The sequence below is a fragment of the Pseudophryne corroboree genome, chromosome 11, assembly GCF_028390025.1.
Source record: "Pseudophryne corroboree isolate aPseCor3 chromosome 11, aPseCor3.hap2, whole genome shotgun sequence".
In the NCBI taxonomy this organism is placed as follows: Eukaryota; Metazoa; Chordata; class Amphibia; order Anura; family Myobatrachidae; genus Pseudophryne; species Pseudophryne corroboree.
The window spans coordinates 312,758,407-312,774,271 of record NC_086454.1 but is presented as its reverse complement, the minus strand read 5'-3'; the positions used below and the strand labels follow the sequence as shown (position 1 = coordinate 312,774,271).

At 46.0% G+C, this 15,865-nt stretch overlaps 1 protein-coding gene across 1 annotated transcript in view; it reads right to left on the bottom strand.

The window, feature by feature from the left end:
* CDH16 (cadherin 16) overlaps window positions 1-15,865 on the bottom strand; it is a 297,936-nt gene that overhangs the window by 204,437 nt on the left and 77,634 nt on the right. The window contains exons 5-8 of the mRNA XM_063946223.1: window positions 14,837-14,962; window positions 13,239-13,389; window positions 10,446-10,664; window positions 5,409-5,485 (exon numbers count right to left, since the gene is read on the bottom strand). Coding sequence (XP_063802293.1) covers window positions 5,409-5,485; window positions 10,446-10,664; window positions 13,239-13,389; window positions 14,837-14,962 — 573 coding nt within the window. The remainder of the gene's footprint in view (window positions 1-5,408; window positions 5,486-10,445; window positions 10,665-13,238; window positions 13,390-14,836; window positions 14,963-15,865) is intronic.

Sequence of the window (15,865 nt, the reverse complement as noted above, 5' to 3'; positions counted from 1 at the left end):
TACCACCAAGCACACACAACAATAGGCACCGCATTTCAAGTGCACTTGCGACTTGAGGCACGTTACCAGGCAAATTACAGGTAGTTTTCACATAGGTAAAAATCAAAGGGGGCGTGTGGAGGGGATAGCGGGCTATGGATTGGAGCGTTGGTACGCCGGTCTCCAGGCGTATCATTTGCAGCATGCGTAGGCTGGTGTGTGCCCTGATGATGATAAGTATCAAACTAAGGGGTCTATTCATGAAGCAGTGAAAAGTGTGGCAAAATGAGCCAGTGGAGAAGTTGCCCATGGCAACCAATCAGCATTGATGTAACATTTATAATTTGCATAAGATACTATACAGTTATACGGAGCAGCTGATTGGTTGCCAAGGGCAACTTCTCCACGGGCTCACTTCTCCACTCTTTTCACTGCTTCATGAATAGACCCCTAAAGTACACACAGGAGCGATGTCCGTTTCACAATGACAACGCCTACATCTCTCAGTATGTATGGGTGATTGTGCGCTCCTGTGGACGCTAGGGACGTTGCTAGGTTTGATGTGCTGGACATCAAACCTAGCGATAACGCTAGCAACTTTGTTTACGCTAATGAAGTATGGAACATGATCGTTCCGTCCTTCATTAAACTCGTTCCAGTGTGTACACTCAATCTGGGCTCAAGGGCATTTGTTCCCATGTCGAAACAAATGCCCATCGCTCCAGTGTCTACCCAGGTTAAGTGTACGGATAGGGGCTGAGGGGGTCATTCCGAGTTGATCGCTCACTGCCGATTTTAGCAGCGCAGCGATCAGGTAAAAAAATGGCAAAACTGCGCATGCGTATGCGCTGCAATGCGCACGCGCGTCGTACGGGTGCACAGAGCATCGTTGTTGTGCACTGGATCTAGCGAAGATTCCATTCGCACAGCTGATCGCAAGGAGATTGACAGGAAGAGGGCGTTCATGGGTGTCAACTCACGGTTTTCTGGGAGTGTTTGGAAAAACGCAGGCGGGTCCAGGCGTTTGCAGGGCGGGTGTCTGACGTCAATTCCGGGACCTTCGTCGCTGCAATCATCGCACAGAATAAGTAACTACAGGGCTGGTCTTGTTCTGCACAAAATGTGTTTGTACCGCTCGACTGCACAGGCGTTCGCACACTTGCAAAGCGAAAATACACTCCCCCGTGGGCGGCGACTATGCGTTTGCACGGCTGCTAAAAGTAGCTAGCGAGCGATCAACTCAGAATGACCCTCTAAGTAAGATGCAAGATGGGTAAATGTCTGCACACATGCAGATATATACGCATTTACTTTCATGTATGAAATGTGGATACAATTAAGGGGGTAATTCTGAATTAAACGCAGCAGCAAGTTTGTTAGCAGTTGGGCAAAACCATGTGCACTGCAGGGGAGGAAGATATAACATGTGCAGAGAGAGTTAGATTTGGGTGGGTTATTTTGTTTCTGTGCAGGGTAAATACTGGCTGCTTTATTTTGACACTGCAATTTAGATTTCAGTTTGAATACACCCCACCCAAATCTAACTCTCTGCACATGTTACATCTGCCCCCCCGCAGTGCACATGGTTTTGCCCAACTGCTAACAAAATTGCTGCTGCGATCAACTCAGAATTAGGCCCTATGGCCCTCATTCCGAGCTGTTCGCTCGTTCTTTTTCTTCGCATCGGTGTGATAAGTCGCAAACTGCGCATGCGCAATGTTCGCAGTGCGTCTGCGCCAAGTAAATTAGCACAAAAGTTTGGTATTTTACTCACGGCTTAACAAAGTTTTTTCATCGGTCTACTGATCGTAGTGTGATTGACAGGAAGTGGGTGTTTCTGGGCGGAAACTGACCATTTTCTGGGAGTGTGCGAAAAAACTCAGGCGTGTTAGGGAAAAACGCGGGAGTGTCTGGAGAAACGGGGGAGTGGCTGGCGAACGCTGGGTGTGTTTGTGACGTCAAACCAGGAACGAAACTGACTGAACTGATCGCAGTGGCAGAGTAAGTCTCGAGCTACTCAGAAACTGCAAAGAAATTTCTATTTGCAATTCTGCTAATCTTTCGTTCGCAATTCTGCTAAGCTAAGATACACTCCCAGAGGGCGGCGGCTTAGCGTGTGCAATGCTGCTAAAGCAGCTAGCGAGCGAACAACTCGGAATGAGGGCCTATGTTTTTATTTTTCCCTTTCTTCCCATGTATAATGCTTCAGCTGGAGTGGCACACGTCATCTTCCCTGCCATATACGATAGGTGTGAACAAGCTATGAAAGATACATGGTCCCAAATTTATTGGGTTATTTGGAGCTTTTCATGTTAATAAACATATGTTGCCGTTCTCACAGTTGAATGACATGGCGCTAACACACGGTAGCAATACAATAGATTGGATTGGTAAATGCTCATCATGGACCATGAAAAATGCGTTAAAAATACACCAGTAAAACGCATGTAATGTTCATGTTAGTTTTTAACTATTTTTTCAGGGTGTGTTTGAACGAATTCTCAATCTGGTGTTGTAAAGTGATGACTTGATAAGAAAGAGACCCCCATATGGTCAAGAGTCATTCACACTGAGGGGCACCAGGCTCTTGCTCATCCAGCCAGATGAGGAGATGAATCCGAACAGACTATTTAGCAGGAAACATTGCATTTAATATAATAATTAATAATAATTTTATTTATATAGCGCTGTTTCTCCAATAGGACTAAAGGCGCTAGGTGTACTGACGGTACCTCTCTCTGGTGGAAATCTGATTCTGCATTGATGCTGGTCTAGAATAGGATGGTAAATAGTCCAACAAAGGTCCAGTGCAGGTAGGTGTCTGGTCCAGTATAGGAAAGCGCTTGACGCGTTTTGCTATGGTAAGTGCCCTCAGCTTCCATAGAAGCATGTTTCCTCATCCAGATGGGGCTGTATTATATCTGCTAACACATGACATTATTTGAATGGTCAAACCGCCGCCCTCTGGGAGTGTATCTTAGCTTAGCAGAAGTGCGAACGAAAGGTTAGCAGAACTGCTCGTAAAAATTTTCATGCAGTTTCTGAGCAGCTCCAGACCTACTCCTTCCTTGCGATCACTTCAGTCAGTTTAGTTCCTGCTTTGACGTCACAAACACACCCTGCGTTCGGCCAGCCACTCCCCCGTTTCCCCAGGCACGCCTGCGTTTTTACCTGTCACGCCTGCGTTTTTTAGCACACGCCCTGAAAACGGCCAGTTACCACCCAGAAACACCCACTTCCTGTCAATCAGTCACCGATCAACACAGCGACAGAAAAGCGTCGCTCGCCCTTGTGTAAAACTGCATAGTTTTGTGTGAAAGTACTTCGCGCGTGCGCACTGCGGCCCGTACGCATGTGCAGAAATGCCGCTTTTTCACCTAATCGCCGCGCTGCGACCGAAAGCAGCTAGCGATCAACTCGGAATGAGGGCCATAGGGCCTAATTCAGTAAGAGTATCAGATTCTGCTACTCTTTCAATCGCGTGCTGGGGGTCACCCATCGCAGGTCAAGGCTGCTCAGCATTCTACCTGCCGCACACCAACTGCGACCACACACTAATTGCGATCGTGACGCAATTAGTGCGTGGTCGCAGAAACCAAGGAAGCCGACGGCTGGTGTCCTGCCGTCATTTTTTCATCACACGCAGCCGCCCAGAAAACTTCCCCGACACGCCCCATCCCCCCCCCCTCCACCACGTCACCTCCGCAACGCTCCATCGCCCGCTCCGCGAACGCCTCTGCCTGTCAATCAGGGCACGTTCGCAGTTAATGCAAGCCAACCACATTAACTGCATGCGCACGCGCAGGACGGGACCTGCGCATGCGTGCTGGTGTCCCATTGCTGAAATTGCGGTCGCACTGCGTTTGCCTGAATCAGGCCCAGAGTCCACAATTTTAAGACTTATGAGTGGCGAGTCTGCTACAGACTGATCTCTTTTTATTGATTGATGATTTTATGTTTCAATCGTGTTATTGGCCCTATTCACGAGCAGTTTACCTAATTATGAGTTTTTATAAAGGGTGGGGGTAAATGTGGCACTGTATAAGATCAAAAGCAAGCCTTAGGGGGGGTATGGGGGTCCCCTAGATGACTTCCTCAAAGATGAGCAGTACAAAAGGATGTAACCTTTCCCTTATGGGCGCTAGATCCTGTGACTCCTTGCTATCCAATATAAATGATGGATATCAAATATAGGGGCTGATTTATTAAGCTCGGAGAAGTGATAAAGTGTAAGGTGATAAAGGACCAGCCAGTCAGCTCCTAACTGTCATTTTTCAAACCCAGGGGCAAATGTATTAACCTGGAGAAGGCATAAGGAAGTGATAAACCAGTGATATGTGCAAGTGATAAACATACCAGCCAATCAGCTCCCATATGTAAATTAACAGTTAGGAGGTGATTGGCTGGTGCATTAGCACCTTGCACATATCACTGGTTTATCACTTCCTTATGCCTTCTACAGGTTAATACATCTGCCCCCCAGCCTGTGACATGGTAGTTAGGATCTGATTGGCTGGTGCTTTATCACCTTCCGCTTTATCACTTCACGGAGCTTATTAAATCTACCTCATAGTAACATGATATGTATGATAAAATAAAATGTAATATAAAACATGTACATAGACATATATTTTCAAATATAAAAAAACATGAGGTAAAATCACACTGAAGGCAGGAAGATAATCATACCCGTGGGGTAGATGGGAGCCGCAGGTGTTGGAAAAAGCAGAGTACCTCGGGAAATACCCTGCTAATGGCTCCTGAGATTAGATTCCCAATAACCGTCCACGTGACCCTCAGCATTCAAAGGTGTCCGTCTGGTGGTGGAAAGGCACAGCAGGGCAAAGGCCAACGCGTTTCGGGACTATTCTGTCCCTTTTTCAAGGCTGTTTCCAGAACTCATAATCCAGAAGTCAACAGCCACATTCTAGTGTCTCTGAAGTAAGATTTGGCACAGATCCAGTCACCACTTTGCCATTTGTACACATGTATCATGTGTAATAATACATACAGCGAAATGAGATCACGGCATCATATAAATATCTCACTCCCCAATGTCACGATATCTGTCCATTACCTTACTTCTGGATTATGAGTTCTGTAAACCTTGGCTTACAGCAGGGTGAAAGCAGTATAATAAAAAGGGTGTGATTTGTAAGGTGCAGAGACCAGTGATGAAGTTGGCCACTGAAGAGATAGCGGCAGCTATCAATTAACTTAATTCAATGGTGTCACAAAATGGGAGGAGAGGTGCCCCCCTTCAGAGCAGGAGCCCGGCGGCAGATTACTCCATTGCCTCCCAGAGTTACGCCTCTGTGCAAGAACATTACTGGTACCGAACTACCCTACACAGCTACACTCAGCTGAAACCAGGATAGAACTTCAGCAGCTGTTACAATAACATTCATGGGACAAAATATCTCTTTTACCTGATTCTCCACAAATATCGGGGGATGGTTATTTATATCCTTGACATCAATTATAACCGTGCACATAGCAATTAAACCTAGGGAAAGAATATAAAGGAAGACTGTCAAGCAATATATTTATGTACAGATCACATGCACCAAAGGCCAATGCTACACATACAGTACACTGTGCTTTCAATGCACTGAGTCTTCAGCAAGTCACCTGATTCTAAGCAGGGCGCATTTGTGGCTGCTGTACCGTGTGGCCGTAGCAGCCTGCTTGACACCTTACGCGGATATCCGCCTCACTATGCTGATTATCTTTATATTATATGCCAGAATTAGGGACGTTAGGAACCCACCGGATGAGGTTACCTGGCCGTGGTAGGTGGCCCACTTTTTTGTCCAAAATTATGCTAAGAACCCCAATTTTACTCCATGTTAAATTGTAGAGTTTATTACAATTGTTCTGATTACCAGTGTTCATAGTGCTTAGAGTGTGCACCTGCATTTTCTTTCTTTCTGTATGTGAATTATCTGTCAGTCTTCATGTGAAGGGCACGCCGAACCCTGTGTTTCCACCCGCAGCTGTCGCTATTAGTATCAGGGCTTACGCACACCACCATGCAAGGCACAAAAGAACCAACAGAAAGAGTGCCCATGACAGTCACGTGGCACTCCCCTGCAGAGACGGAGCCGGCCCTGCTTGCTAAACCTGTGACATCATGCATAGGGGGCAGGGAAACCATCACTACTAAGCAGAACATTGCCTGGATATTCTTCAAAGGCTGCGTACCAGAGCTCCAGTTGGAACTCTAGTATTGGCTGCAACGGCGTCGGTCCCAGCGCCCTGGCACTGCTCACTCACCCTTAGCTATGGCCGTGCTCCCATAAGATGGATCTGCTCTGTAGATCCACATGGTAAATGACCACCCAGAAACGGCCCAATCCATCCACATTTGCGATCTCCGCCTGTGTGTGTATGCTTGGAGCCGTAGATGTGCAATATGTGTCTGTGGCACATGTGCAGTTTGCAGATCTGTCCGCATTTTGGATTGCATCTGGCTGAGAATCCGGCCATTAATGTCAGCCTCTCATCACCTTTAAGGAGTTTTCCATCTTCAAACGACTATAATTAACTAGCTATTATAAGCCCCCCTGACAATTTTACTGACGCTTACTTCATGCTTATGTTATCTAGGTAGAGGGGTTTGTGTATTTCCCCCCCCCCCCCCCCCCCCCTTGGATACAACAAAGCTCTGCTCTATGCTGCTGGTAGCCATGTATCCATCAAGCGGTTTTATTTTATGTGAAAGAGGAACAGAATAAACAATTCTGCCTAGATAATATGAAGCGTCTAAAAACAAGGCAGAAATATAAAGCTATTTCTTGTTTAGTAAAAGTCGCAGGCTGACGCATGCCAGGCAGTAAATTAAAGTCGTCCCAAGGTGCCAATCCCATTTTGATACATATCAGAGAAATTTCAGACATAACCAACCACATATTATTTTAATGTATAAAAAAAAAGCCTGTGTGTAATTCTCCCTTCATTTATAAAAAACGTGAGCTTAGAAGAGGTGTGAACCGGCCCTTCCAGGTCCCCATGTGAATAATAGCTGTGTGTTTTTCACCAGCAGCAGATGGTAGAGGGAAGGTGGTCGTGACGCTGTGGGCCGCTGTTTAGTAACTGCAGACAGACACGTGAGCCTTAAAGAACAGAGTGAAGTTTAATTGGGAATCTCACAATAATGCAGTCGATAAGGCTGGATGAAGAGGCTCTCACACCGCTGCTCTCTGCTCAATAGCTTATTCTCTGAAGCAGAGCAGTAATTACATTTCCATAATGTGCCAGTCCTAGTAAGCCTTATCCTCTCTGAAGAGGCTGTGTGACAGCCATTTTCCGGCTCATCGGTCACTAAACACATTGTTCCATGATGCGCAACCCGGACCCCCACCCCTAAGGTAGTGGGGACGTATGCCCCAGTTTTCGCAGGCACAATCTTTGGCAGAGACGTTGGAGAATGTTTTTATTTCCACAGAAGTCAGGACTCAGAAGCAATGTTCTAAGCTAATGATAGAGTAGTTAGCCTTGCAGCCCTGCAGTTCTGCTGCCCTATGCACAGGGCTGTATGGCCTGGCCGCAGAGGCTGGGCCGGAGAAAGTAGCCTGGGAGTGACATTCATAAAAGATTGCAAACAGTCTATGGGCCTAATTCAGAGAGGTGTGTAAACCCGATGCTTGCGACGTTCTCTGATTTACTCAGATCAGCGCATGCACAGGAACCACACACTGTAGCATGATTGATGTGCTGCTTGTGTTTGAGTGCGGGGAAGGGGCGATATTACCAGGGTTCAGAAAACAAAGGTTGTGCTGTTCTGTTTTCTGGGTGTGCTGAACATTGTGGATGCATTCTTGGACACAGCTTCACCAGGCCTGGGAGCTTGATTTACCTATCAACCTGAGTAAGCTGTCCGATGGTCATGCAGCGGATCAGAGTATTCGGCAGGAGGCATCTACGTACACAAGATGCTTCCTGCGGCATTATTATTATTATTATTATCCTTTATTAATATGGCGCCACAAGGGTTCCGCAGCGCCCAATTACAGAGTACATAAACAAATAATCAAGCAGGAAAACAGCAACTTACAGTTGTCGACAATATAGGACAAGTACAGGGTAAATAAACATAGTTACATCAGCAGATGACACTGGAATAAGTATCAGGTGGCAGAAGACTGCTGGATTTGGTGCAGTTGAATATTATTACAGTAAGAAAGGATAAGCACATGAGGGAAGAGAGCATTATCATATTATCATATTATTGCACAGCTGCAGGGTACAAAGACGCAGCAACTGTGTCATCTGCGTCCATCTATGGATCAGGCTCTATGGGGGGGTATCCAATCAGCCATGGTAATTAACTGCGGCTAATGGGTTCACCAAAAGCTATCCTCAGGCAGGCAACATAAAATCCCCAAGAAGTGCAGACTTCTCGGGGGTGCAAACGTGTGTGTCTTCACGCGAGAGTGGACTTTTTTCGGGTGTCCTAATAGGATTGCTGAAAAATCGGGAAACATCACAAAAAACTTCTGTTTTTCGCACCTGATGATTTTTCACCGATAATTGGATACCCCCTATGAGAGGAAAGTGCAATTAACATCAAATTGCCTAGGTACAGTATAACATCTGGTGGCAAGCACGCGTGCAATTGTAACAGCATTCATCTTAATTACTTCACATCCTCTGTCCCCGATATCTCCCTAATGCTAAAGGAAATAAAATTAAACTCAGATGAAGAAGACAATTTCAGCACATATAGTATTATAAGAAGGAAGCGGACATCCAAACCTCCTGTGTCGTAGCTTCAGAAAGGAAGAGATTCTGCAAGGTTCCAGTTTTCAACATGTAGACCAGTACATCCTATTTAATAAAAAGCTAACGCTGCTCCTCACCTCTATGGGGGAATTCAAGTGTTTTGCGCACACCCTAGGCCATTATATGGCGCTAAATGGAGCAAGACATCACTGTTATGTTGTTCCGTCATTTTGACGGGCGGTAACTAGTTTACCATAAACAGCTCTGAACGGATGGTAGAGTTATATTAGACGGTATCCACAGTAAATAGACAGTTAAGGTCGACACCAGATGGTCAACAGTCAATAGTTCAACAGGGTCAAAAGGTGGACATTTAAATTGTCAACATGTATGCAAGTCGACAGCATCAAAAGGTCGACAAATTCAAAAGGAGATGCAAATGTTAGACACAGAAAATGTCGACCCATGTTTATTCATGATTTTTAGGGTTGGGTTCAGGGGTTAGGCACTTGGCGGAGGGTTAGGCTGTGGAATGGGACGGTTAAGGTTAGGCACCAGGGTTAGGGCTATGGGGGGTAATTCAGATCTGATCGCTAGGCAGCGATTTTTGCAGCCCTGCGATCGGATAGTCGCCGCCTACAGGTTGAGTGTATTTTAGCTGTGCAAGTGTGCGATCGCATGTGTAGCAGAGATGCACAAACTTATTTTGTGCAGTCTGTGCGCAGCCCAGGACTTACTCAGCCGCTGCGATCACTTCAGCCTGTCCGGGACTGGATTTGACGTCAGGAACCCTCCCTTCCAACGCTTGGACATGCCTGCGTTTTTCCAAACACTCTCAGAAAACTGTCAGTTGCCACCCACAAACGCCCTCTACCTTTGTTCGGAATTTTCGCACCATCCCGTCGCTGACCGGCGAACCCCGTTGCCGCAGTCCGTCACGCCTGCGCATTGCGGTGCATATGCATGCACAGTTCATATCTGATCGCAGCCTAGCGATCAGGTCTAAGGGGGTCATTCTGACCTGTTCGCACGCTGACAGTTTTTGCAGTGCAGCAATCTGGTCACTACTGCGCATGTGTATGCACCACAATGCGCAGGCGCGTCATACGGGTACAAAGTGGATCATTGCTGAGCGATGGATTTAACGAAGAATCCATGTGCACGGCCGATCGCAAGGAGATTGACAGGAAGAGGGCGTTTATGGGTGTCAACTGACCGTTTTCTGAGAGTGGTTGGAAAAACGCAGGCGTGTCCAAGCGTTTGCAGGGCGGGAGTCTGACGTCAATTCCAGGACCGGACAGGCTGAAGTGATCGCAGCGGGTGAATAAGTTCAGACCTACTCAGAAACTGCACAAAATGTTTTTGTAGAGATCCCCCGCACAAGCGTTCGCACACTTGCAAAGCAAAAATACACTCCCCCATAGGCGGCGATTATCTGATCGCAGCGTTGCAAAAAGTAGCTAGCAAGCGATCATCTTGGAATGACCCTCTAAGTCGGCCCCATGGTTAGGCACTAGGGGGAGGGTTAGGGCTAAAGAACAAAAAAAATGTGATGACCTTTTCTGTGTTGACCATTTGTATGTCGACCATTTGACCATGTTGACCTAAGTCCATGTCAACCATTTAACTGTTGACCTTTTGACCCTGTGGACTGCCGACCATCTGGTGCAAAGATATTCACTATCTACATACTGTTGATTTTTTAATCCACACCCATATTAGACATGTCAGATGTCACTTACCTCCTGGTGCCCCAGCAAGGTCAGTGGCTGACACCTGCAGAATATATCTCCTAGCGATGGCAGCCTCCAGCAGTGTCAAGTGCCCAGAATCCGCCCCTACATGGAAAAGCTTCTCCATGTCCAGAAGGGGCTCCTGACTGACGATACTGTAGGTTATGTGGGCATTCTCAGTCCTAGGGTCATCCGCATCTTCAGCTTTCAGCTCAATGAGCAGAGAACCTGCAGGATAGAGATGATTAGTAATGACATTTAGGTCGTATATATAATGCTGGGTATACACTATACAATTATCTGGCAGATAATCTGCCAGATCAGGGTGGTTGCAATGAAAATCTGGTAATGGATGAGAGCAAATGACTATTGACCATTTGCTCCCAAATACTGGAAAATTGACAAAACCTGTCGTTCAGACAAATTGGTTATATCACGGATTGGTTATATCTTTGAAAAAGCTGCAGGACCTTCAGCGAAACGCGTCAGTGCTGTTCCTGATCATCCACCACTTACTGGAAGCTGCCTACTGTGTGCCCAGACCATATTGGACTTCCAATCACATTTGCAGAATATCTACTGGTGAACACTATGCCTCTTGGTGTTATTTTACATCCATTCCGCACTAAGGGGGTAATTCCAAGTTGATCGCAGCAGGAATTTTGTTAGCACTTGGGCAAAACCATGTGCACTGCAGGGGGGGCAGATATAACATGTGCAGAAAGAGTTAGATTTGGGTGGGTTATTTTATTTCTGTGCAGGGTAAATACTGGCTGCTTTATTTTTACACTGCAAATTAGATGGCAGATTGAACACACCACACCCAAATCTTACTCTCTCTGCACATGTTAAATCTGCCTCCCCTGCAGTGCACATGGTTTTGCCCAACTGCTAACAAAATTCCTGCTGCGATCAACTTGGAATTACCCCCTAAAGACACTGCATTCTGGTGAGGACCCAGGACCCCAACATTCATCTAAGGGATTCCATCAAGGGACTATACCTCCAGCGGCAGTTCAGCTGTAAAGTTATAAGGACTGTGCAATCAGCCCATACATCATTTTCTGTTCACCTATCTGCAGTCCATATACTCATAGGAACGGACACCATTAATTGAGCAGCTTGTGGTGGTGATATTGTGTATTTTTAAATTGCGGTCTTATTGTTCTACCCAGTGGCGTAAGTTCATACCAGTTGCCGCTTCCCCATTATATTTAGATAAATATATGTATGTATGTGTGCATATATGTATGTGGGTGTGTATGTGTGTATGGAGTGTTCTGAATTTTTTTTATATACTGTATATATATATATATATATATATATATATATATATGTATATATACATTTCATTGTCTTTTATTTTAAATCACCCATTTCTTAGCAGTCATACCCAGGATTAGAACCCACTGACAGCAGACACTTTACTGATGGAGCTATTTGCTCCAGTACAGGAAGCATGAGAATTTTAACTATATGAAGTTATGTGTAATTGTCAGAGAAGTAACTTCATATAGTGAAAAGATAGCGGCAGCCATCAATTAACTTATTTCAATGGTGTCACAGAATGGGGGGAGAAGAGCCCCCCTTCAGAGCAGGAGCCCGGCGGCAGATGACTCCATTGCCTCCCAGAGTTCTGCCTCTGGTTCTACCTCTATGTCTGTCTGTAATTACCTAGTTTGTCTTAACACTGTTATTTCCAATTGTAAAGCGCAACGGAATATGCTGAGCTATATAATGAACTGTAAATAAATAATAATATTCTTAATAAATACGGATGTGATACATGATACATCTATATGAAGCTGTGCCTATGTATCTGATGCTATTGCTGCTCACCAAATATAAAATTATTATTTATGAAGGCATTATCCTGTGTATTCATAATGTGGAAATAGCAGCAGTGTGCTTCAAAGGAACCAGAGGTGTTCATCTGTTAAGCCCAGGGAAGTCATGCATTTGAAGGATAGAGAATGTGTGTCTTACCTGCTTAACTGACTTCAGTGCATTTCTCCCCTGCAGCCTGGTGCAGCTGAAGGCATGCAACTAATCAGAGCAGCTGTGAGGAACTCCCTTATGAAGGCAAGGTGGAAGTGTTATTTGCCTGTCAGACTGGGAAGGGGAGGAGGAGTTTAGGTATAAAAAGAGTGTCTGGGGGATTTATCTAGATGACCCATGCCAGAAAAGCTAACTGGTGACTAGGGAGAAGGCCTCAGTTAGTTATAGGGCTGTTTGGGAGCTTCTGTGAGGAGCTGGGACCTTTGCTGGTGCCTTGTATGAACACTAACTGTATGATGGATGCTGGTCTGCGGTCATCCTGACAAAATAAACCTAGTGCACAAGTCCAGAGTCAGTTTAGTAATGACCCATTTGGTATTGCTGTAATGCAGTAGTTATCCCTGTTTCTGCAATGCAGTAGATATTATTGCTGTCTTCTACTCATAGCACAGTCCCACTGTGCCTCACGTCCCCACACACTAGTATGTGCACTTAAATTCATCAAGCTCGATTACTGAAAGTTTTTGGAGCTTAATTGTGGGAACTGACGTCCTCCTTGGATGGCGTTAGCCGCAGCCCCACTCCTGTGGGAAGGAGGTCCGGCTTGCAAGAGGGAGCCATTAAGATCATTCCATGCCCTCCCTGTGCACCTGTGTGAGCTCAGGGGACACAGCGGTCCCAGCAGCAGAGTAATATTGAATTGCTCCAGTAGTTTGGTGTTGGTCGCTGCAACTCACATACTCTGCGTTTTGGCTATTAGCGTATAACAATGAACAGGCCCAAAAGAGTCTTCACAATCCTCACCTTTCTCAGCTGCCTCTGTAATCTCCACATTATAGGTGTTATGGGGGAAGACTGGTCCATTGTCATTCTCATCAAGTACAGAAACTATCAGCTCTAAGGGGTCGCTGTGCAGCATCTTCTCATTGTTCAGTGCCGACACATTGATCAGGTACTAGAGAAAGATACAGTATAAAGCTAAAAGAAAATGCTCCGTGTATGATTAATAATATGATAACAACATTGATGGGAAGAGGCAGTGTTGGGCTGTGTGCACCTGTGAGATCATTGATCTTTATGAAGAGACATACTGTATGATCTGTGTACATGCAACTATGCCTGTCACTTCTGCTTCTTTCATGTCTGCAACATCTCCGGGATCAAGCGCTTTCTCACCCCTGATGCCACAAGATCCTCATCCACGTACTCATCTCCCACCTCGACTACTGTAGCCTCTTCCCACTACCCCACTCTCATCTTCAATCCATTCACTGACCCCTCAGTCAGTCGCTCTGCTGGCTCCCTATATGTTATAAAATCAAATTTAAACTCCTGTTACACACCTGCAAAGCCCTCAGCACCCCACCCAAGCCATCCCATCCCATGCTCAATCAGGCCTAATTAAACTTGCCCTAAAAATGTAATGTATTTTCACTGTACCCCTCCTCCTAACTCTCCAGAATCTGCGCCCCACACTGGTCTGCTAGCCTCTCCCTATGTACACCAATTTCCCTTTAAAATGTAATCTCTTGTAAGCAGGGACCTCTCTCCCATCATTTCCACTAAATAATTATGAAATGTGTGGGTTATTATTATCTAATTATCTGAATTTGATAAAAACAATCTCCTCCTCTCTGGCCTATTCTGAACATTACTGCTCGTTCCATCTGGTGCTCTCACTTCTCTGCATCAGCCTCCCCCCTCTGCAATCTATTTCTCTGGCTCCCTATCCGCCTCAGAATCCAGATAAAACTCCTCACCAGCGCATGTAAAGCCCTTAGTCACACCTCCCTTATCTACATCTGCTCACTCATCACTTATTGCACTCCCTCCTGGACCCTCTGCTGCTCCATTGATCGCTGCCACATCTCTACCCTAGTTACCTCCCCTCACTCCAACTTCCAAGACTTCTCTTACTCAAACACCTGCTCTGGAACTCACTCCCTCTCCAACACAGTCTTTCCACCAGTCTCATCAGCCTCAAATGTGAACTCAAATCACATCTTTTCAACTCATCCTAGCAACTCTCCTTCTAAATCTCCACTCTTCTCTCCTTTCCTGTTCTTCTCTTCTCCCTGGGTCACCCCCACAACAGTTCACCACTCTTCTTAATATGTAAATTCTTATGGACAGGTCCTTCCTTCCTCTTGTCCTACTCAGTGCAGCTGTATCCTCAACCGTAAGTTGGGTATGGGCTCATCAAATGTTGAACTACCTCCCATCCCTGTGACTGCTACCATTTGTCCTGCAAGATACAGAGAGTTGGTCAACCTTCACCCCATGTCCTCATCCTACCTAATGTGTTGTTTTATTGCTGTGTCACCACTATTGTCCCCCCCCCCCCCACCTCTTCTCTATGTTGCCTGGAGGGTTTTGAATACGTTACACAGAATCTGGCCCACCTCAGCTTGACTCTCCCGGTCTAGTTCTTCTGTCAGATAAATGACCCCATTCTCATCAACTGTGAACAGATCACCTTCAAAGTTTCCCGATAGGTGATACTGCACCTCCGTACTATTCCACAGCACCTGTGGGGACATCAAGCATCACCTGCAATTACTAAGAACCTGTTGTGATGTACCATTTGGTGGTAATGATCCAGGTGGGTGAAAAGTGGCACAACGTTTTTTTCCCTTTTGCTTTTTTTTATAGAAATGTTCCAACGTGGTAGATTGCAGTTGTTATCACTTCCGCTTATCTCTGTCTTACTGACATATCAGTTCTTACACTGCAAAACATCTGGCTGCATTGTCACTAACTAGATACCAGCAGAGATAAACAAAATTGAGGCAAAATTTCAGGTGAAACAGATGTTATGGCTGCTTCATTGGGAGCGGCATGGGAGGTCCTGAGAATGGGAGTGGGAGATCAGGGAGGAGAGGAGATGGCGATCACTGGCAGAGTGAGGTGTGCAGGAGGGAGTCTGAGTGAAAATGATGATGGAGACGTAGAGGACTACAGTGGTTGAGGGCTGTGTAGATGAGATAAATATATTTGAATCGGTATGAGCAACAGGGAGTCAGTGAAGTATCTGGCAGATGAGGCAACAGAGGTAGAGCGAGAAGACAAGATGATGAGGTGGGCAGCAGAGTTAAGGATAGACTGAAGAGGAGCGAGGCATGAGATGTGAAGCCCAGAAAGGATTAGATTACAGTAGTCTCTGCAATAAGGGTTCAAGTAGGGGGAGAAATGGACAAATCTTATAAACTTGCTTAGCTGAAAGCTGCTCTGATGCTGGGTGGGTCAGGGGCGGGGACTGCTGTGTTGCTGTTCTGATGCGGGTGGGGACCGTCATGACACTCCTCTAATGTGGCAGGGGAGATGTGGGCAGCGGAAATAGCGCTGACGGGGTGACTACCCGCCCTGCTATCCCCGCCACACTTAGAACCGCCATGAGCAGGGGGGAGGACTGCTGTGCGGCTCCCCTGGTT